The sequence below is a fragment of the Prinia subflava genome, chromosome 4 (assembly GCF_021018805.1).
Source record: "Prinia subflava isolate CZ2003 ecotype Zambia chromosome 4, Cam_Psub_1.2, whole genome shotgun sequence".
Classification (NCBI taxonomy): domain Eukaryota; kingdom Metazoa; phylum Chordata; class Aves; order Passeriformes; family Cisticolidae; genus Prinia; species Prinia subflava.
The window spans coordinates 6,471,970-6,496,464 of NC_086250.1; the positions used below are offsets into that span (position 1 = coordinate 6,471,970).

General features: G+C 42.7%; 1 protein-coding gene across 1 annotated transcript in view; it reads right to left on the reverse strand.

Moving 5' to 3' along the window:
* Positions 1-23,366, reverse strand: part of PHF21B (PHD finger protein 21B) — a 153,194-nt gene extending 129,828 nt beyond the window's left edge. The window contains exons 1-3 of the mRNA XM_063395272.1: positions 22,844-23,366; positions 22,319-22,351; positions 21,965-22,030 (exon numbers count right to left, since the gene is read on the reverse strand). Of these exons, the coding sequence (XP_063251342.1) occupies positions 21,965-22,030; positions 22,319-22,351; positions 22,844-22,897 (153 nt within the window). The 5' untranslated portion in view covers positions 22,898-23,366. The remainder of the gene's footprint in view (positions 1-21,964; positions 22,031-22,318; positions 22,352-22,843) is intronic.
* Positions 23,367-24,495: the final 1,129 nt, after the last annotated feature.

The following is a 24,495-nucleotide window of genomic DNA, read 5'->3' on the forward strand; positions in this document are numbered from 1 at the left end:
GCCAGTTCTGCAGGGCTTCTGCAGGCACTGCCCAAGAGCTGCTCCGCATCCCCAGCTCCCTGCAGGCCACAGAAGTCTGGGGATGTGATCATCTTCCTGATGCCTGACATGGAAAATACCAACCCTGGGGCAGTGGACAGACCTATCCTGCACTTTGGAGTGCCAGACTAAGCACCCATTTGGAGGTGCAGGGTGTGTGTATTTTAAGTCTTTCTTAAGTGTCACATTAGTTGAGTGCACAGCTCAACACTGCAAGTGTGCTTAGCTGCTGGCTCCAGCTAGGAAGCAGAAAATTTCTTCTGCTACCAGAATATGCTTAGGAAGGAACTGAAGCTCAGAGAGGGACTTGGGTGTGTGGTCAGTGCCACACACCCAAGTACCAGTGCCAGAACTATTGAGATACAGACAAAACTTCACAGGACACATTCATTAGGACTCAGTCCTTGCTTCCAGCCCACCACAGCCAAATAAAGTCTATGAAATAAGTTGCAACTGCAATATTACACTTGAGCAAATCACACAACTTCCAGCAAATTAATATTTTTTACATAGATTCTATATCTTAACAGCACCTAAGTGTGCAGGGTTGAGATTCAAGAAGTTTATCAAGGAACCCTTTCAACTATGTAAATCGGAGCCAAATCAAAAACAAAAACCAAACTTCATCTGGTGGACAATCATGCATTCCATCAGGAATGAGATTAACCTTGTGAGAAACAACTGGAAGTGTTCTGGCTTTGAGGACGAACCAAAGCTGTGGAGAGTTCACAAATGAGTGGGTACAAAGAAACTGAGTGGGAAGGAACAAGAGCTTTGCACAGCACACATCTGTCAGCTCTATCAGACTTCAGCTACAGCTCCAGCATCAGTAGATACCCCATGGATTTTGCATGACTTGCTGAAGGTCTTTGCAACTCTAAATTACCACACTGATGGTACCAATGTATACATAAAAATCCCTATTTCTGGGCGACAGAATATGAATAATACTCCTAATTTGATTTTTTTTTTGTGATTATTCATGTAAAAATTGAAGTGCAATTTAATATTAGTTACTAACACAGTTAAAAATAGTCAACTGCTACAGAACACTGTGTGAAAGAAAGCAACCAAATAGAAAGATTTTATGTGACAGATCTGTGGGATTTATCCATTCTGCAGCACGCTGCAAACTTATCAGGATGTCAGGTGTTTGCTGGTTGTAACAAAGCTGCCACTGCATTACATGGGGCATTGCTGATCTGTGCACCTTATGCTGCAAAATAATAGTGCCCAGTTCTGCTTTCCTAAAGAATTGTTTGGCATGAATGAAAGCCCTTATCCTGCACAGGGCTCTGACTTGCCAATCCATAGCCTAAGGGAACAAACAACTCCTTTTGTGAAGTTAGCTTCGGGTGACTCAGCTCCCTAAGCCAGCTCATCCATTTAAAAACGAGAAAGGAGGCTGAGGTGCCTTAGGCAGCCATCTGAAGTACACATAGCATGAAACCACCAAGACAATGAAGAGATTTTACATCTCCAAAGACTCAAGCCAGCAACCAGAATATTCTTTCCAAGTCACATCAACACTGAGGCCTTTCTATACCTTGTTCCTCCCTTTCTTTGTCATTGTCACAATTAAATTAAGCTTTTGCATAGCTACCAAGTGGTCAATTGCTCTGCTGCCCTTACTCAGAGTCAGTAGCCAGAGGGAGGACAGAGACAGTAAACTTGATGAGAACAGTATTTCAGACCTGTATCTGCGGCATGCTGTACCTGTGGCCTTGACCTGGGCTGCCAAATCACTCTGCATGTAAACACTAACCCAACCAAAATCCCGCAGGTTCCAGAAAACATTCATGAGGTTCTCAGAGTGGCTTCCTCCAAGAAGCAAAGTCAGCCTGGAGCTTTGGAGGGGAGGAAAGTGGGGTGCTTGGCTCAGTGGAGATGATGGGGTTCCCATTGCCACTGTTACCCAGACACTGGGGGGCATTTAAAAACCTGGCCTATTTCAAAATTCTATCACCCTCTGCTAATTACAGTCTAGAATGCAAAATACAGTTTTACAATACCTTTGTGTGTTACTTTGAATCTTTGCAATTTCAACCGAACTGGACAGAAGGGTTGATATCCTGAGGATATTAAGTTATCGGCAAGCTTCACAAAAATGTGAGGGTCACTATTTGAATTAACTGAAGCTCAGGCACCACAGACAACTTCCCAACAAGCTCTAGAGAATTAATGTTTGAGAGCACCTTTGTATGCCCCTGTCTCTGCAAAAGTTGAAGCAGAGTGTGCCTCTTCCTGAAGCATCAATATAAGGCACAAACCCATCACACTCTAGTGTTCACAAGGTTCATGCTCACAGAATAATGTTTATAAGAAAGTAAAAATGACACAGGAACATAAGGCCTAAGTATCAACTGCTCTGCATTTGCAGCAAGTTGACACCCACACCATTTTGGCAGCCTAACTTAACTGAGCCATGTCTCTAAAATGTTTTGAAGGTCAACAACAAGGAAAAATTTCTGCAATTTCTATTTTAAAAAGCAGAACAACACCTATTATAATTCAATTTCCACACATGCTTAACTTGGCCTTGGAAATGTCTATTTACAGAATTAATTCTGACTCCAAGTTCCCAATCAGATGAAACATCTCTGCTTCCCTTTGCTTTGCAGCACCAATGTTTCACCCTCATCTGACACTCTGAGGTCACTATTTGACCTTTGGCTTTACCATTGGGAGTTTTCTTAATGTGAGTGAAACTCTTTTGTAAGTTTGAGGATCGTCCAGACTGGATGCAAAGACATTTTCCCATTTTAAACCCATGCTGTCTCAGCTGTCAAGGACTGATCTGTAGCCCAATGAAGGCAGTGAGAGCTAAGCTGACTGGTAAGGAAATCCAGTCAAATCCAGCCAGATCCAGGCTGCATGCCTGGGACCTTTCATTGACTTGAGATGGCTTTCGATCTGGCCCTTTCCTTTACTGGTGACAACAACACTGACTAAATCTGAAAAGGAAAGAGGAACAGGCTGAAGGTAATGGGGGGAAAAAAAGTCACTTCTAAATATGTTCCTTGGGCAGCTTCTACAAATTTATTGAATTTTAATGGCCACCTGTCCTACTGTCTGTTGTCCCTTCCCCAACCAGAAAACCCTAGGGCCTGCTGGACTAAGGCCAACCCTGGGGACAGGAACCTCCCTGACCAAGGACGTGGGGACAGGGGCCAGACACGCTGTGTGATCATTCCCTTCTGGGACAAGAGCCACATGGGATCGTAGTTACAGACAGGTTTCAACAGGAGCTTTGTCTGCTTTGTCAGAAAGCTCTTGAAAACCCAATTCTGCATCATTTGCTCCACGGCAAAATGCAGATGTGTTGAACCAGAGCAGTGTGGCTGACACTCCTCTGAGCAGAACTGCACCTCACAGAACTGCTCCTTATGCCACAAGAAGCACAGCAATGAGCACCCTGGAGAGACAGGGCACCCACAGATGTGGAGCTGCACTGAAACCCTGGTGCCCTGCATGCCTTACAAGCCTCTGACTGTAATCCTGTAATGTTAGCTTTATATATGCACAGCATTTACCACCCCCTGCTGTGGTTACTGGAGTTTCAGCTTGAAAATTCATTTTGTTGCATCATCTATAACTTTTTATACTTCGAAGTATCCCATCTCCAAAGCCATTCACATCATACTGCACAGATAAAAAATTCCAGAATGATGGAACAGAATGTTTACTTCTAACTACTAACTAGTCTAATAAAGCCAGATGGAAAAAAAAGGAAAAAAAATATCTGGTGCAAACCTTCCTTCAGTTCTTTCAGACTGTTAAAGGAGTGAACTGAGTTCTGTTAAAATCCCACCTGTACTCATGCTGAACCAAGTTCTCCATGAGCATAAATGTACAGACTTCTCAAGATTTTAAACATGCAGAAAATATGACCCATCCCTGAGATGTCTTTGTGGATTCAGATGTCCCATTGGTAAAAACAACATTACAGGATGGCAAAGAGCAAATTTCAAGTACCCTCGATCCCAGTAAATATTGTGGTCAGCCTAAAAGCAGTTCCCCATTACAGCACTCTGCCAACTTCTGCAGAGTTTTCCTGCCATACATCAGAATCAGTCTCTATATTAAGCTCTTTGCCTCAAAAATTCACAAAAGACCAAGTCACAGAGCTAACTCTGTCCTTAAAAAGGCAATGCCTGTGCCTGGATAGTCAATGGAAAAAAACAAAACAAAACCAAAACCACCAGCAAAAATCAAAGCAATTGTGTGCTATAAACCCTATCCAAACAGTTCTGTGAATTTTACAATGCAGTGTCAGTGAACAAGAAACAATTGAATGTGGCACTTGGTGCCATGGTCGTGTTGACAAGTCATGATAATCTTGGAGCTGCTTTCCAACCTATGCTGTGATTCTATGATTTTATGATTATCAGCCAAAGCATGTCACACGCTGAAACAATTATGGTAGGGGACATAGTTTCAAGTGATTCTTCCCCTGTGCTAATTATTTTTTTAACAAATAATTTTTAACATTTTTGTAGTTCTTCACACTTTGGAAGCCTAGAGAAATATTAACCACTTAGTCCACAATCTCAAACTACTCCACTGAGGCACCCTTTCATTAAACTGATAAAAACCTTCAGCAGTTTCACCTGCAAGAAAGAAAACTTCAGATCCAGTAAATGATGGGAGGCTGGGCAGAGCCTGCTGGTCCTGCAGAATCCCACAAGGACAGCTTTTAAAATACACTCCTACTTCTTCCAGCATTAGGAAAGTTAATTTGAAATATCTTTAAATCCTGAATCTCCAAAGCTAGCAGACTCTGGCACTCCAGTTCAGAGGGTAAAACAGCATCTCACTACCCTGTGGTCAAATTTTTTCTGGGAACTGAGAGGGGAGAACAGGAATGTAAGAGGGATAAGTCTGGGCTCTCAGGCTTGAACTGACAGACACATAGAGTTTCTGTGAAAGAAAGTTTTTCATCCAAATTATTGAGGGGAGGTGTCATCTTTTTCAGTTACCATCAAGACCTCTTTTTGTCAGGCTGATCTTTCAGTGTATGTTACACAGAGATTACATCACGCTTTCTTTTCCACTTTTCCCCTCCCATTTTCTGTGCCACCAAACTCAGAGAAGGATAGAAAGACAGACAGACAGACAGACAGAGAGATTCACAGATAGATAAGCTGGACTTTACTACTGTCATTACTGGCAGAAAGAAGAAATGAGGATTAAAATACTGCACGTTGCTGCTTTTCTTTGCGACAGTGTTAAACACTCTATGCAAGATTATTAATAGCAGTTTCACAAGCTCACTCATTCCCTTTCCAGCACGCATCTGTACAAACCATGCCATCTTCTGGTGCTTCCTGGCAGTTAAAAAAGAAATACCAATGTCAGAACTTAAACTGTCACCTCTGTCTCCAGACAGGGAGTCCTCTCCTTATGATCCTGTATCTGAGCGGGGCGCTGGACTCTGCAAAAATGTTTCATGGCTCTTTCAGGTACCACAATCCAAATGAAAATGAAGTGCCAGAAACAGTATGATTTACCGTGAAATAACAACTCTATCCTACAAACTGAGCAATCTGTGCCTTGAAAGTCTCTATATTCAACTTATTACAGAAACACTCCTATGACTGATGCCATAAGAACTAGAACAGAAAGTAATTTTGAAATCAGTTTCTTAATAGGACAAAAGCATCAGTACATCAAGAAGTTTATGACAGCTGGAACCAACTCCTCACATGACATAAAATAGATTGGCTAACATGTTGAGCTGCCCTTTCAGTCCTTAACATTTTTTTCCTGTATCCTGCAGAAATAGTTCCAAACATTATGGCCCACAGACAAGTAGCTGCTATGTATTTCCTACTCCTGCCAGGGTTCCTCAACATCTTGGCATGCCATAAATTCCCCTGAATAATAAAATTGGTTGTTTGCTTCCACTTTCTCTATTGGAAAGTTGTTCCAGAACCTCATTCTTCTTGTCACTTTGAGACTAACACAATGTCCAGACTTCATTTCAACTGTATTTGCAGTAAGAGGACCACTGCATAATGTACTTTTACACACCTTGTACCTCTCAAGTTTTAAAGAAATATTTGTTAGTCCACAAGAACCCCACTACACACAAATCCCTCAGCATCCACAGTTCTCCATTAATTCTGTGATGTAGCCATGTGTTTCTGTGCAGACTCTTTACCATGGAGAAAGTGTCATGCCACTGAAAAACATCCGGACAGAAGGAAATCATGACTGTGTGTCAGGCAAGAATTGTACAAGATCAGCTACACCTGCAGCAACTGAGGAATTGCTGGGTAAAAACCAGTCACTTATATTAACATAGAATCACAGAATGGGCTGGGTTGGAAGGGACCTCAAAGATCATCTTGTCCCACCTTCTTCCATAGGTGGGGACACCTTCCACTATCCCAGGTTGCTCCAAGACCCATCCAACCTGGCCTTGGGCACTGCCAGGGATGGGGCAGCCACAGCTTCTCTGGGCAACCTGTGCCAGGGCCTCATGACTCTCACAGCCGAGAATTTCCTCCTAACATGTAATCTAAGCCTTCTTTCTCTCCGTATTAAGCCTTTTTCCTTGTGCTGTCACACCAAGCCCTTGTAAGTCTCTCAATCTTTCTTGCAGGTTCCCTTTAGGTGGAAGGCCACAACGGGGTAACCCTGCAGCTTCTGTTCTCCAGGATGAACAATCCCAGTTCTCCCATCCTTCCCTCACAGAGCTGCTCCAGCCCTCTGTTCATCTTGTGCCTCCTCTGGACTCTCTCCAGCAGCTCCCTGTCCTTCCTGTGCTGGGACCCCAGGGCTGGAGGCAGCCCTGCAGGTGGGGTCTCACCTGAGCAGGGCAGAGGGGCAGAATCCCGCACTCCTGGCTGCTCATGGCACAAATCCTGCACCATTAGGTCACAACCCAACCCAGCCTGGTGGGAGGAAGCTCCACTGGCATTTTGATCCTTACCCAGCTCCTTGTGGCACTGAAGGTCAGCAGTGGTAAAGTACTGGATGAAAAAATGCTGCTGGCTTTTTAAAGAGAAGGTTGGGAGACCACTCACTTGTTCCCTTGTTTTGTAATAGCCAATATTATTTAACATTAAAAATTGGCACTACTATGCTTTCTTTCAGTTACATTTGCTGACTTTTCCATAGTGAGCAAAGCATTCAGAGTAAAATAGGTCAAGTAAGTTTCAACTGCGTTTATGAACCTCATTGATTTTTGGGGTCTTGTGTAATGGATAATACTACAAACAATTAGGAATCTGAAAGGAAAGGAAATAATTCCCACTGAAAAAGGGGAGGGGTGGCATTTTCTTAAGAAATATAAGGAATTCCAAAGTGCTCCTCCAATGTTCTGTTCAAGCAGATATCAAAATCAATGGACACTAACTTCTGTTAACACAGACAAACTACTGCAGACTGCAACCCAAAATATTATAATGCTGTGGAAGAGGCTTTAACCTTGAGGGTCCCTGCTCCCAGCCACAGTGGGATATAGGTCTTACATCCAAAATAAGAAAATAAAAGCTTTAAGTAGGATTCCAGAATTCCATTAGACCTGAAATGGGCCAGATCTTAGGGATATAAAACATTTCTAGCCCTCAGAATAACGTGGTTAAAGATAATAGGGGTTGGTTCTTCATTGCCATTATGGAGAATACAGAGGAATGCACTTGATATATCCATGCCCACAAGCTGGGGAACTGCCTTCCTCCCTCTCCTCTGTTCATAGCCTGGGATATTATGATAAAGGCAGAAGGGCCAGAGATGAGCAGGGCAGTTTTAAGTGTCAGAGGAATCCACCAGCAAGGAACACATATTGGGTAAATCCACATTAATCACTGCTTCCTGTCAGGAGCTCATTTCTGAAGCAGCTCACCCTGTGGTCTGATAAAAGTAGATCTTTTATTTGTTTCACAGTGCAAAGTAATTCAGGAGTGCACCAAGTGGGCTCTGTTGGGATTAGACTCAACAGCAGAGCGCCCTTCTGGAGCACACATAAGGTTCCACACAATGACATCCATCCATCCTTGGGATCAGACAGGGACGGTTCGCCTGAACCTCTGGGATGGCTGCAGTGCCCTCAGCACCCACAGCTCTGCTCTCCAGAACTGCACTGAACAGTGGCACAACAACCACCTTCCTATGAACTCCAAAAGCCCACAGAAAACATCTCTTTGTGTTTCAGTCCAAAAATCCTTCAGGGTGGAAGAGCCAAAGGCACACAGCAAAGACAGAAGCCCGAGGGGAGCGAGTACAACTACCAGTGACTGGCAGAACTTCAGCTTTCACTGTACAGCTACTGGTCCTACTCAGCACCACATCAGAAACTGATCATCTTAGTCCTAAGGGACTGACACCATCAGATGTCACCATCTCTCAGCACTTTGTATTTTCCTCCTTGCCCAGCTGAGGTGGGTCTACCTGCCTAAACAAACAGAGAGGTTCCCTCATGCATTTTGCTAGATCAGCTTTATGTTACAGCTCCTGCAACACAAGTGAGGGAAGCAAAGTCACACATCCATTCTGGGAATTAGAAGTAAATGATTTCAATATTGAAATTTTTGAGCTTAAAAATACCACTCTGAGGTGGGACATCATCACTCTAAATAGAGGGTTATTCAAACATTTTAATGTGGACAACTGAATACAGAAATGCTAGTAATGACACTCCAGTAGAGGAAAATCAATCACACCTCCAGTTACAGCTGGTAATTAAAAATAGATGTGGTATATTAACCTTGAGAAATAAAAATGCACAGCATTTTGGCAACTACTGATTTGATATTACTGATTGACATTTTGACATTACTGATTTGAATCACATTAAAACTCAGCTTCCTGCACATTTCCTGGGTACACATTTAGCAAAGGCTTGTTCCAGGAAAGATTGTATCAACTTCAAGTAAATAAACAAAGAAAGAGTGAAAAGTGTGCACAGGAGTATCACTCCTTGTCTTAACACCCTTTCTAGCATCAAACTTGCAGAAGAGAATTCCTGCCCGTCATTGTTAGCTAATTAATCTTAAAATGGTCTCTTCTATTTCTCCTGGGAAAGAAGGAAATGTGGGAAAAGGAGACTGCTCAGACCTATGCCAGTTGTGGGTATCCCCAAAGTCACAGTGTGCCTGCCAGCAATTCCTGCACAGAGGCTCCACAGCCTCCCCTTTGCCAGGAATTAGGAAGTAGAATCATCTTCCCATCTCAGGCTTGGACCCATCCCTCTCTATTTCTCATCCAAATCAGGGACCTCCCTGCTGGGTTCACAAAGAACCTGTAAGTTTCACTTTTAATCCCTTTGCTCTAGATTTCACCTCAAAGTCATTTTCTCAAGCTCTTTGTGTGTTTTGACGTCTGTACACATTGTACAACTCTTCTACAAGGTGGAGGGGATTTTTCTCCAAAATATGAAGGGTGCTTCTGCCAACACCCTTAAGTTTGGCAAAATCTGGCCCTTGAAACACAAATCCCTGTGTGTGCTTTGTCTTCTAAGCCATTTCTACTAAAAACATTTGGGATGCTCTTAGACAACAGTCAGTTCCCTCAGAACAGCCTTGGACAGGCATGTAAAGCGACTGAATTATTTTTGTTTAAGGCTGATTCATTGCACATTCAACACAGCAAATCAAATTCCCACAGAAGTCCAGCATCCACTGATTCGAATTTCAAGATTTTTTAAGTTGAAAATAGTGCAATGACTCGGGAGGAACTGCACCTACACAGAAGATCCTTAACCCGAGAAGGTAAAATTCCTTCAGTGGATAATAACTCAATGGACTACAAGAGTGCTGAGTTCAGTCAGGTCAAGAAACTGCATTTTAATAAACCTCAGGTCCCCTACATGTCTACTCTGCTGAGAACTGTGCATTTTGAAAACTTTATGTAGTTATATGATGGCTTGGAACAGCCCAGCTGATGGATACATGACTATCTGATGATCAAAAGATTTTTTTCAAGGAACAGTGAATCATTAAGTAAATATGTAGCAATTTTCAGAATTATTATTCAGACTTTGTTCTGGAATAACATTTTTTAAACTCTTTTTTGACACCAAAATCTAAAGGTTAGCCACAGCCTTTAGAGAAAGTCCATCAGCAAAACAGTGGCTGATTCTAACCTAAACTGAAGCCAGCTTGATGAAAGAGCAAGAACCTGGGAGATCAAGACAAATGTTGTACCAGTGATTGGCAAATTTTGTAGTTTGGGGATGGTGAAGGAACTTAAGTCCACCTGGCCCAGGTTTTTGGGAATTATAAACAGGTACAGCTCAACTGAACCCAAGGGAACTCCAAAATTTAACATGAAGATCTCAGACTTTTTGCTGTTGTTGTTGTTTTTGTTATTGTTTTTGTTTTGTTTTGTTTGTTTGTTTTTCCCAAACAGTGAAGCAAAATAGAATCTATCAGAAATTGTAATTACAGCCAGGTCTTATGCATGCCACTTTGCCTAGCTACCACCAGTAGAACTAACAGGGGCCACACACTAGGAAGATCTTTAGCAAAGACATCAGTCCAGCTTCCAGGACACTGGATCATCTCACAAAATCTATCATTAGCATTTGACAGCACTCAGTTTAACAGGAGCCAATTTCAAAGAGCAACCAGGGACTGAACTGCAAAATAACCCAACAACTCAACTTTGAGAGAACCACAGAAACACAGCACGGCTTAGGTTGGAAAGAACATCTTGCTCATAACTATGTGCCACTTTTCTATAAAATAGGAAAACAAGTTCCTAACAGTGGGTGAAATAAACCACTTCAGGCAGCCCAGGCCAGGAAATTTCCAGCTTACTGGCTCTGTATGTGTAACAGAATCCAAAGTCACTCCAAGATGAGTTTTAGGGAAAGTTTATTCTTCCGCTGTGTATGGAAAACATCAGCTACTCCTGCCTTCACTGTTTGCATCACCTTATGGTCTGTGAATCCTGGAGGAGAATCTCATTAAGGCAAACCCTAAATACACACAGGATAAAGACAGACCAAGACCTAAAGAGCTTCAGCATATTTAGGAAAATTACTTTAATTAAGAAAGTGCAAGAGGAAAAAAAGATAAAAATAACCAACTATGGCCAAAAGGCCTGAAATCCAGAGCTTAAATCCAGATACAGTCTCATAAACTCCCAAAGTTTGGCATACAAAAATCACGAGCTTTTCACAGTCCTCAGTTATATTATTCATGCAGAATGCACTCAGAATTCTATTGTTCCTGCTCTCATTGTTTATAAAGAAGTCTTTGCTTCATCTGGGGATGGAAGTTCCTTTAAGTTTCCTTTACTAAAATACTTCTGTAATGAGGTACAGTGCTAGCACTCAGAGGGTTAAAGAAGTTTCTGAAAATTTTTGTGTTTCTGGAATGAAAAGTTCCTTTATTGAAGGAAAAATGAAACACTGGATCTTGCTGATTTTTTAGCCAATCTGACACACAGGTTCCTAATTCCTTCCTAAATGTTTCAGAAAATAATTAAGTTCTTCATTTTGTTCTCTCTTACTGTAACATTTCTGAAGGAAATTTCTTAGTATGTTCAGATTTTTGGTTTTATACCTCACCTAAATATTCCCAGCTCTATCACATTAAAAATTAACCCAAGACATTGTCTTCAAATGCTGTGCCTGGCATAAATACTATTTCTCATGACAGAACATGAATTGTTCCAGTAATGGCAAATCCCTTTTGTTAGGGACCTACAGCTACAAAAAAAAGATATAAGCCTTTGTCTAGCAATATTGCAAATTTCATGATTTAGTTTGTTTGACAGTTCAGGCTGCTGTCATTCATGCTGGTGATTGTGCAAGATTCTAGTGCATTCCCCCAGCCTAGAGTTTTTTCAGTCCAAATTGAGTTAATTAACAGTGGGCTGAATTGTGAAAGAAAAAGTAAGTTAATCACATGGCAACTGAGTCACTTCTGGCTCCAGAGGACATCCTTCTGTTTTAAACCAGTATCACCATGTTTTAAAGGGGCGTGGGACTACTGCACCCTTTACCTCTCCTTTTTTTACCTCTCTTACTGCTTTTAAAGTTTAAAGGATTTCTTTATGCTGCTACTAAGGCTGAGATATTGCAGATGCAAAAGGGACAAGAGGCAGGTTGTCACCTGACATACTGAAACCAGAAAACTGGAGAGATCCATCCATCTATATTTGGAGTGAAAGGAAACTGGGTTTTTTGAACTAAGGACTCGAGAAATGTAATAGTTGCCAGTTAATGGAAATGCATTTATAATTCACTAATTTGAAGCAGAGAAACAATTCCATCTCTTTCAAAAACCATCTCTTGTCTGCTTGCAAATATCAATGAACTTTATGAAGTGGATAGGTTTTGTCTTTTTAATATCAACCCCTAATACATTAGCACTTAACTGAAGTTTAATGAAGCCATCCCCAAGAGCAGCATCTTTAAGCCAACAATCTCCATCTTCTGTGGGTTATCCTAATATTCTGGACTGCCTTCATCTGCCCTCTCCCCTACTCACCTGATTCTCTCCCTCTGGAGATTTTTATCTGATTTTTATCTGAGATTCTGATTTTTATCACACCAGTGCAAACTCTGGGTAACTCCAATGAACTCCAGGGAAATATATTTCTGGACTTACACCTGCCTAGCCTGCACAAAATGTAAATTGAGCTGAATAGTATTTCGTTTGCTCGTTAAAGGCATTTTCCCCTTTAATTTATAAGAAAAAAATAATAAAGTCTAGATTGCATTGCTCATACTCATCTTCAATAACACCACATTCCTCCAAAGACCCTGTTGAAAAAAACTACTCACATACTTCTTCACTCAAAACATATGAGGAGAACTTGGTCTGCAATTAGTAGTGGAGAGAACAAAAAGTATTTCTTTCAACAAAGATAAGCCCTGTAGGTCATTTGAAGGAGGGACAGTAGTGCAGAATTTCAATTGGCTTTTCAAACAGCAGCTTTTTTTTTTTTTTTAATATATTTGCAGTTTAAGTGCCAGGTTTTGTCTAAGAAGACAAAAAAAGAGATTGCAAACGCTTCTGTCACTACTGTATTTCAATTAGTTTTGCAGGGGTGAAAGATAAGAGATTAAAACAATTCCATGTAACATGGAGAGTAAATAACCTCCAAATCTGGAAACTCGTTGTGTGTGCACTGAGGACGAGTGCCAAGTGCAACACATCCATGGAGAAAAAGTGCCCTGAAAAAAGCTGGGGTTGTTTTCCATTTAAACCCATGCCTATTCAAAACAGACATATCTGAATTTCTAAGAGCACGCAAAATCAGTATGCATTTACCATAATAGATGCCTTTTTCATCAACTAACAAAACAGAACAGATACAAATGAACCAATCAGGGATTTCAAGTGAGCTATCAGTGATAGAAAAGCTACTCTGCACATTCCAGTTGAGTCACCACAGAGGAGAAAAAAAAAAGGGGGAAAAGGGGGGAAATAAATTACTGTGTGCAACTCCATCTGCAAACTGCTTCTCCCGCACTGGTATGTAATAAAACGTGTTGCTAAGATACAAGCTGCTAAAGAAGTTCATTAAAGGACACTTTAAACAAAGCTGCCAGACTCTTTTCCTTTTAAAGACTGCTTATTTGGTTCTGTCCCTTATGTTTATAATTAGATCCTCTGTATGAGAGATTGTGTTCCATTCAAGCCACTCAGCAAAGAATGTTAATAAAATAATGTAAATAAGGCACTGGCTTAGGTTGTATATATTTATGGGCTGCGGAGCTGCTGATAGAAATGCATCTGGACTCCACCTATATTTTTAAATGCAAAATAAATGCTTTTGCAAGTAGTTTCTCCCTAAGCTGGAGAGCAGAATCATTAGCTTCTGCACCCAGCACTCTGACTTAACTTTTAGAAAATACTTTCAAGCAAAGAAAACTGGCTTCTTGCCTAAAGTTTGGAGTTTCTGAGGTGGCTCTCATATAGGCTTTTATGTGAGAGCCTTTGTTATCTACACTGAAATAAAGGACAAAATTGCTTATGTCTACCCCCTGGCAATCCTTCTCTTTTTCCATCTGTATACAAGTTCCTAGATGCGTGTTAATGATTTGCAGAATCCCCTTGATCTAATATATTCACAAGTAAGTCTGTTTTGTCACATTTTATTGCCAGGAAAGATATGTTAGCAAATAGGTCTTTATCTGACCTTATGTAAAATACTTTTAGTCTCCGTAGTAACACTTGCATGGTAGGTGTATTTTGGCTTTTGTTTTGGCTGAAGGGAAGAGAATGGATGAGATGTACTTTGCTTTCAGTCATGGTGGTGAAATGATATCTAAAGAAATAATTTCAGCATTTATCTGTTTGCCACTTAATAACACACAAGATGCATAAATCACAGATGAGAGTTAGTACCAGTGATTATATAGGAAATGTTACTTGCCACTTTATAACCTGCATCTCATACTAAATTCTGTACTGCAGTCCCCAGTATGTATATATTTTTAATTACATTTTCAGGCTCATTTACATGCGCATATTGGCTTTCTGCCTGAATGATATCAAAGAGAAAGACCTTATGCTCACACCCAACCACACACATACACACACACAGAGACACAGAAGCAAATTTATACACAGAGACACCCAAGTCTGTACATTTCTGAGAATGGAAGCTTCTCTTCCTCATTCTTAGAAAAGCTTCCACTCACCAATAAATCTTTAGGCAATCTTAGCTGATTTGAAGCACTTTAGAAAAACAGAACGTTATAGAAAATGTAGGTTAATCACTGCTGCATGTCAAAAGTATCAGTGATTCTCACTTGACTCAATTATTTGAAATGTAATATACAATTTCACTTTCTGTAACCTTATAAGATTTGTCATCAAGAGCTGACTTGCACAGAAAGGCAATTCCACTCCTTCTCCCTGGATAATATGTAAGCTACATCAAAAAGTACCAATAGGATCAAGCTAAATCAATGTGGAAACAAAAATAACTTATACAGAATATAGACTTAACTTCTGTTTCAAGACCAATTATATGTTTCTCTCAATTAAACCCAAGCAATCAGACCAACCTTCAGATGAACATACTATCCTGGCCAGAACCTCAATGCCCCGGCTCTTAAAACTGAATTATAACTCTGAAAATAAGATTGTCTCTCAAAAGCCTAAATTAACACCACCCATTGTATCTACAGAGTTCTCAGGTACTTATTGTTTTGAATTTACTGCAGCTGCACTTATGGTCAGTTCTCTGGTTTACTTTAATTCTGTCAAAGGATTGCTTTACAGTTTAAACTTGGGCATGCATTTAAGTTCTCCATGGGTTAAAAAAAGGCAAATATGTGCTTCTTCTTCCTCATCCTGTGTCCATTAAGCAGAAGGGTCTGCCTGTACATGTGCAGAAAGCCCTGTGGTACATATTAGATTTCAATAGACGCCTGCTATTGGCAGTTGCAGGTTGGAGCGAGAACTAAGCCGCATCAGCAATTTCATATGACACTCTGGAAATTGCTACTGCATAACAATAAGCAGCTGATTCAAAAAAGAGAGAGGTGGGGGAGAAAACATTTTTCATGAAGTGCATTTTAACTCAACAAGAACAATTCCAAATAAAATGTAGTGCCACCTTAAGTTTAAACAAAATAAAATAAAAAACTATATAAAATATATGTTTATCCAGACATGGAAGAGAAGTGTGTGCTGAGGATTGGCTAGACCAAATATGAGTCTATGACACTGAAATAACTGTCTGCTTTAAAGGCAGAATGACAAATTTGCACTTCAATTAGTCCAATTCTGGTTCTTTTTTGTTCTTCTTTGTTCTTATCTTAAACTTGCAGCCTATTTTCATACTTCCCTTGCCTCCAACTCCTCTGCATGTACCAGTTGCCCTCCTTGACACTGTGGCCACACATGCACCATTTACCATGGCCTTGTCTTACCAATTTGCAAATTTCTATCCTTTATTGCTTAAAAATTTTGCTGGTGCTTCAGATTTTGTTTTGGGGGTAGAGGGGAGAGGGAGGCATCATTTTATAATCAAGTATAAAAATGCTGCATATTTGATCTTTGATCACAAAGAGAAAGGCATAGAAGGAAAAGTTAAAAGTAACTTGGTATGAACATGTCTTTATATACCTTCATGCTTTCAACTTGAAAATCAAATCTGCAATGAGATGAAAAGGGATTTTCTCTACTTGAACACAGCAGAAGTGTTCAGACTGATGCAGCATCCCATTGGAAATGACATTTAAAACGACCATTCAAAACTCTTCTCTAGCATCATGCTATGGAAAGAAGACATTCCCCTTTGCTTCCACAGATACAAGGAGTGTGTGCACCAGATCCTGAAACAATGTCTGATGTCCTGGTTCAGACATCTGCAGTGACATACTGTTCTGGATGAGCCACACACAGCAGAAACCAGAAGAGATTTGGTTCCATCCAACCAGAGCTCCTGACAAAGACTCCTGTAGAAGCTCCACTTAACATCTACCCAAGTCTCTACTCAAAAATTAAAACAAATTCTAACTCCAGGATGCAGAGTTCCTACATAGAACTAAAGTTTCTTTAAAAGAGTCTCCCTACTAAAGTATTGTGTACATCTGAACAAATACCTGTTTGCTGCAAGTATAAATGAGATATTTTAGTGCGTAACAGGTAGCAAGTGTCGTTAGTGTAAAACCAGAAATGAAATAAAATGGTATTGTTGGCATAGTTCCTTTTTCTGAATAGACAAAGGCATTGTAAGGAAAAAATTGCTAAATCACAGGGATAATCATCATAGCCAGCTCCTCTAATGAAGCATCATGGGATTACTGGAGTTATTATAAGAGTCATCTTATTGAAGAAATTCAAAGTTAATTGAAATCAATTGTACTGTTCTGACAGCAGGTGTTTAAGTGGGTAAAATATCAAAGTGAACTCTTTAAAATGGTTAGAATGAATGTAACATTCTCTTTTGAACAGTTAGCCCTGCCAAGTGATACACTGTACAAGTAGAGAAAAGTGTACAGTCAAAGAAAAATGCTGGAATGAAATAGCATTTCCCATGCCAGTCCAGCTACCAAACAAAATGGGATTCTAAACCTTCTAGTACAATTTTTTTTGTTACAGATGTGCAAATTCCATGTATCTTTATAAGGGCAACCTAATGACAGGCTGAAAGCCATATTTCCATTCCTGCATGAAAATGTCCTTTATTACCCTTTTTCTCCACTACAACATGGGAATCTCAGTATGCTGTTACTGAAAGCACAAACAGACTGCTAAGATTATCATGATGTAAACTATATTCCTAAGTTTCTCCTCCAAGGAGCTGAAGGTAAATCCTTCCCTAGTTTTTTTCCCCTCTTTCTACAGATGGCAAAACAAGCAATACATTGCCACCTGATTTTTGCAGTTAAAAACAACAACAAAAAACAAGCAAACAAACAAAAGACAACTGGAGCTTCCTGGGAACTGGAGCTTTCTGAATTACAATCCAGAACTAATCTTTACTCTGATCCAGTGAGTTCATTTCATTCTGCAGTTGTTCAGGATTCCCAGCAAAGTCAGCAGAACCTCAACATGCAGAAGAATGGCAAAGCTAAGCTTGTATTTAATACCTGTTGTCTTTGTGTTTACAGACTCAGTGCAGTGATAAAAGAGTTTAACACTGCCCCTGGAGCCCATCACCTTCCTCCCCTGACATCCAGAGCCAGACATGGGTGCAATTCTTGCCACAGCAATGGGGAGGGCTGTGCATGCCTTGGGTCAGAGTTTGACATCACGTTCAACTCAACCTGGAAATGCCTTTCAGGTTTTACCTGAGCTTTCACTGAAGCTTATAACTCTTATTTTACCTTAATCATTTTGGAAGAACCCACCCATATGAAAAACTGAGCTTTGGCAATATCAATAATTTACTCTTTAACTCATGTAAACAATACTGCTGTGTGCAGGCACAGCCCAGCATGAACTTCAACAAACCCAAACCCCACTTCCTTCTCTTCCCCAAGACAGAGACAACATCAGCACAATGAGACATCTTGAGCTGAACCATCTCCAGCAACTTGCACAAGAACTGTACTTCAGTTTTAAGTAGTCTAACACTTTCCACAAACTGGCTTTGCTGGTGATTACCACAGGCAAAATATAGTCAGTGATTTCATTTCAGATATACTACCCAAAAAACCCCAAACCAGCAATAACACAGGCTGGGAAAGTCTGCCTGAAACTGATGTTGATTTTCCTCATAGATACTAAATTATGGTAAAGAAATGAGGCAGCACACAAGTGAATGGCATGATGTCTTTCAGGAAGGCATATTTTTATTACTGTGCTCCAGGACAGGCTATCTGAATTCAGAGTTCATCACGGTCAGAAATGTAGTGGCCCACACATGTTCATTGTTAAAGACCTGGCTTGCCACCCAACATGTCAGTAAGGAGAAACAAGTAAAAGGAACTTCCAGTGGAGGTTAGATTTATTTTTTTTATCCTGATCTATTAATTAATAGGAGACAACTTTCTAGAATTAAAAGACCCTTAAAAACTCTTTAAGGATATAAAGAGCAAGAAACACATGCAGCAGAGCACCTCTGGTGTGCTATTAAGGCCAACGCTAGCTCTTATGATGGCTCTTTTATTTACATATAAATGCTTGTTGCTTGACAATTTAGATAAAATTGTTACTGCTGCTCTGCATGTGCTGTAGATTGAAGGTGTAAAACCACTGGACTAACTAATGGAGTCTTCACACATCCTATCTTGTTAAAGAAGAGGTAACCCACTCTCAAATGTGAGGACAATTAATCAAAACTGCAGCATCTGAAGGATGTACTTGTGGCAGAAGTCTAACTTGTCTTTCTGACTTGGATGGCAAACTAAGAACTGATTGAAGCTGTTGCCTTCCAGTAACGAAAATTATGGATCTACAGTACTTATTTGAAGACACAGAAAAATACTAAAACTATGCTAAATTCTCAATTTCTCTAACCCACCAACATAAAAGAAACATCGATGATTAGCCAGGGATCCTTCATTAGGATGCAGCTTTAAATGAAGCTGCACACAGAAATCTACTTCATAAATTTCCCTCAAAAGTTGAGTTTGTTGTTCAGTTCTTCCTTGTCTTCATCTGTAACTTTCAAGAAAAGTACACATTGCCACAAATACACATTGTAGCCATCCACGATGAAAAGTGATGAATAGGGGCACTGAGAGATAACACTCACTCCTGCTATGTTCCTAACAGGTGTAGGTGGGGGGGTTGTTTGTTTGTTTTACTGTTTCATCATTAACATGTGCAGTTAAATTGAAATGCAATTTTAGGGTCTTTTGTATTCAGTGCATGCACAATCAAAGGTATACATTATTGAATTATGAATTAGTTGTGCCTAAACAAATCTTTGGGGGGATAACAGAGGAAGGAATGTAAATACCTGTGTAAAAATAACCCTCCTACTTGAACTGCCTATTTAATTTACACTGGTGTTTCCATGAAAGTGAGGGCTTGAAACCATCAAACAGCTCCACCATTAGCCCATCTGTGGTCTCAGGGGTCCTCACTGCTCCTTCTCTATACCCTCAAGGACGCAGAGTTCATTTACAAGACATTACCTAAGGAGCAACTACTAATTATAGCAAGTCTGCAAAGTTACACAATGAGTTTGTGACTTGGTCACAAGCTAAGACCTCCAAACTCATTTCACTTGTGACCCGAGAAAGATTTCAGTGTAGACCTCTGGGGGTGGCAGCCTGGAGCACAAGGACACCACACCACCAGCCAGGCTCCTAATTATGAGCTCTTGTTGCACAGGATGTTGAAAACAGTAACATAAATCTAGAGTTTTGCTTAAAAATAGAAGGTCTCCTGCTAGGCCAAATTTCCTGTTTACAGAATTTAGGTATTTTATGTTTAATCACTTCATGGTCTATAGATTTATTTACAAGATTATGAGAATGGCAAGTCATAAATATACAAGGATTGTTTACTAGTTAGTTTGGATTATACGTAAATATGCTGTGCAAGCTTAGCAAAAACCATTTTCCCCAAGCTGAATCAGAATGTTCAAACTGAATTTTCAAATGTGTCTCTCTGCCTTATCTAAATTCCAACACCACATATAATAAATAGCTTCTCATTTACTACGATCATAAAAATTTAAACAGCCTTGAAATAGTTGCTACAATATAGGGGGAAATGATCAAATCTATGTTCCAAATACCCACTTAGAACAGTAAAACTATTTTGATATTTAAGAAACAACACATAAAGATGCATTGTTGCAGGAAAGGCTTTTACCTTATTAAAAAAATATATATATTAAAAAAAACCCCAACAAGGTTCTACCCAGTAGTGTTAGAGTCAACAATTTGCTGTTTTACACTGCAAAACAAGGACTAACAGCCCTTACATATCATGTAGTGTCAGATTTGCTTTAAAAAAGAAACTATCTGATTTGATTCTATACAGTGATTAAACATCTTTGTGCTCTGCTGAGTAGGGTATTCTCTCCCCTCCCCCCTCCAAAAATGGCATCAAAGCAATCAAAATGGTAATGTTCAGCATGAATGGGGCCCCATCCCCCACCGGCAAACTCCGCAGACTTTTCTCCATGTTAGGAGGAACCAACACCCCTTCCTCACAAAATGGAAGCTTCCACTACCAAACTGAGAGTGCTGACCAATTCTCATTACAATAAACTGGGAGAAAAAGGGTGGCGTGCAGCCATCGCCGGCAGGCACGCATCGCACAGGCACTTTGCAACTTTAACCACAACTCCAGCAAAACAAAACACACACATACAAAAAAAAAAAAAAATTTAAAAAAATTTTAAAAAAGAGGACGGGGGAAAGCGGGGTAGGGAACACGTGTCCCCTTTCCCTGCGCCCTCGGCGGGAGGGAGAGCGGGCAGGGCCGGCTTTGGGCGGGCGGGCGCTGTCCCCAGCCGCGGTGCTGAACGGAGGGGCCGCGCCGGAGGCCGGGAGCGGCGGGCACAGCAGCCCGTCCCCGCCGCGGAGGGCCCGGGGGCGGCCCGGAAAGTTGAGCCGCGGGATGGAGACCGGGGCTCCGGCCGCCGGGTCTCCCGCTGCCCTTCCCGAGTGCCTTTCCCGCGCTGGAAGTGCCGGCAGCGGGCCGGGGGGAGCCGGGCGAGCGGGGAGCGAGCGGCGCTGTCCGCGGTGCTGAGCCCCCGCCGCCCCCGCCCCGAACTTTCCCTGCGGCTCCTCCCGGGCACAGCGCGGCCCGGGGTCACCCGGCACAAAAACAGCCACGAGAAACTTTGGGAAGGGCGGGGGGAGCGGGAAGGGGAGGAGGCAGGGGGGAAGGTTCCTGGTTTGTTTTGTTTCTCTCCTCCGTTTTGTTGGGGTTTTTTTTTTCTCTCCCCCCCGCACCCCCCTCCCTGGCAGCTGAAACAGGTTAATCTGTTTTTATTCGCATTTTTGGAAGGGGTAGAAAAAAGTGAAAGTGCCTAAGTGAACTCGAATCAAAAGCCAACACGTCAGATCAGACCAAGGGAAGAGAAAGGCAAGTGGGGAGGGAGGGAGGAAAAAAAAAAAAAAAAAAAAAAAAAAGAAGAAGAAGAAGAAGACGAAAAGAAAGAAAGTGATCAATAAAAATCAGTTTTGTAATTAAAGCCAGAAATGGCTCCAAACGGAGCTCCAGCCTCCTCCTTCCCAACTCTTGCTCTGCACGTTACACAGAAGTGCACAAAGTAGCCCAAGACAGGAGAATTTTCCATATTCCTAAAACATGTCGACCAACTCAAAATGGACGCCTTTTTTTTTCTTACGTTTTAACTACTGCTTATCTTTTTACTACTAGTACTGAAACAATTCTTTCCCCCGGCAAGACATCAGAGAATCCGACCTCATTACGAAAACATGCATTTTCTGACTCTATGCAAAAGAAAATAGATGTTATATCCCCTGCCGCCAGTATTTTTCAGCTAACACAGACACTTTTCGGATGTTTAGATAGTGCATCGTAAAAACAAGTAGAAAAACCAAACACAACTGAATCGATCTGTTCCTTACTTGTTTCTCATTAAGAGCTGCTATTCTTGATTGCCTTTCATGGATTTGTTTCTTAAGATCCCCGTTCTGCAAAAACGGCAACAAGACGCATATTAAAGGCAAAGTGCAAACTAACCCCTGTAATGAATAAACTTGCGAGCTAGAAATTGTTCAAAGGCAAAACCATTCCACCGAAGCCGTACAGAAGCATGCACACACAAAACACCCTCCTTAGCAAGAAAACTCAGTGCAGACTACAAAATGAGATCTCTTACTGATAAAGTTTCTCATCCTGCTGTCCCAGCACAACTGCGCTTATTACGGCAGGGATAAAATACTGAAGAAGAGAAAAAAAAAAAAAGGATCTGCATTTACCTGTGGATCTTGCTTCATCTGTGCAACTAGTTTCTATTAAAAAAAAAAATCACCCCCAAAAAAGGAGGAATTAGAAACTGTTTCAAGTTTAATGGATTTTTTTAAATGTATGTATGTGTGTGGACGGGGGAGGGAGGGGGGTAAGGAACAAAGAGGCAAGTAAACACTGCGAGTCAGTTTCAAGCAAAGCTCATAAATATTCAAGTCTCGTCCTAATCTCTCCAACACACACACACACACACACACACTCACACTCACGCACACTCACACTAGCACCGACTGCAGTTGACTCGGCATCTCCACAGCACGCACACACACAAAATAAACTCCGCCAAAGAAGCCGCCAAAGTACTTTGGGGAAGTGCTCGCCATTGCGGCGGGGGGCCGGGGGTCCCCGCCGCGCCCCCCCGCGCCCCCTCCCCTGGCCGCTGCGGCACCGAGGCTCTCCGAACATGCAACGCCGGTCCTGCGAGCCCCGAGCGGAGGCCGAGCACGGCTGGCTGCCTCAGCATTTCATTCTTTTACCTGCTGACATTGGATTTCCACTTTTAACGCCTCCTGCAAGCTGTGTAGCTCCATCCCTGCAACTTGCCAGGCACTTTCCTGCCACTTTCAGATCCGAGTGAAGTTTTTTTTGTTTGTTTGTTTGCTTTGGGTTTTGGTTTGGTTTTGTTTGGCTTTTTTTTTTCCTGCCTTTCTTTTCTTTTTCTCTTTTTTTTTTTTGGCTTTTTTGTTTTGTTTTTGTTTTTTCTCTCTCGCTTTTTGCAACAGACCCGCCAGCCAGCCAGGCAGCCACCCCTCCCTCCGCCGAAAAATGGAAGATTTTTAAAGTAACTAAAAAAAAAAAAAGAAAATAATAAGGGAAAGCCAGGAAAATTAAAAAAAAAAAAAAAAGAAAAGGAGTGGCGGCACCGAGAACAACAATACTGAGGCAAAGCGGCAGGACAGCCGGCAGGCACAAGTACTCGGTGTGCACGGCAAGTTCCTCGCCTCTTCGCTGGGGACACGGACTCATTACTCACTTTCCGCCGCTCTGAGGGGGGGCCCCTCCCCGCGCGCCCCCGCCCGCGCGCCCCCCCCGCGCGCCCCCCGCCGCCCCCGCCCCGCCCCGCGCGCGCCCCGCCGCCCCCCGGCGGCCCCCGCGGGCCGCTCCGGCGGGGCCGGGCCGGGCCGGGCCCGGGCAGGGACTATATTTCCTGGGAGAGCGCGCGCGCCGGGATCCGCCGCGCGGGGGGGGACAGAGTCGTGACACGGCTTTGGCGCGCGCGCGGGTGCCCGGATGGAGCGGGGGGCGGTGGTGGGATGGGGGGAGGGGTCTCGCGGCCCCGCGCGTGCGCGGAGCGGCTCCTGCTGCCACCGGCGCCGCCACAACAAAGTGGCGAGGGAGGGCACGGGGCGGGGCCGAGGAGAGGGGCGGGGCCGAAGAGAGGGGCGGGGCTGCGCGAGGGGGCGGGGCCAGGGCGGGGCCATGGTTCGGGAGAGCGATAGGGATAGGGTTAGGAGACCGGGATAGCTGATAGGGACAGGGACAAGAGAGGGGGATAGGGAGAGAAGAGATGGATAGGGATAGGAGAGATGGGGAGAGGAATAGGGAGAAGGAGAGAAGAGAGATAGAGCATAGAGACAAGGATAGCGATAGATGAGAGGGATAGGAGACAGGGAAAGGGACAGAGGATACAGAGGGATAAAGGATAGGGATATAGATAGGGGATATGGGCAGGGGTAGGGACAGGGACAAATACAGGGATCGGGATGGGGATAGGGACAGGTACAGAAACAGGGATAAGGACAGGGACAGGGATAGGGCCAGGCAGGGTCTGGTACAGGAATAAGGACAGGGACAGGGGGAAAGGACAGAGGAAAGGACGGGAGCAGGGACAGGGGATTCGGCTTCCTTTCCTTCCCCTTTCCTGCCCGCCCCGAGCGTGTCCCCCGGGGCCTGCCCTGGGGTGAGGGAGGGACCCCCTCCCAGTTTCACCCCCTCTGCTCCACCCGCTCCCAGCCAGCCTGACCCACGTTCCCCGTCTCCAGCCCCGGATCTCCTCTGCCCTTGCCCGGCGCTGCCCGCACGGGGGGAGCAGCGGGGCAGCCGCGCCTCGCCCCGTCCCGGCCCTGCCTCCCCCATCCCGTGAGGGGCCGTGCTCGTCCCAGGGAATCCCCCAGCCGCCCGGGCTGGG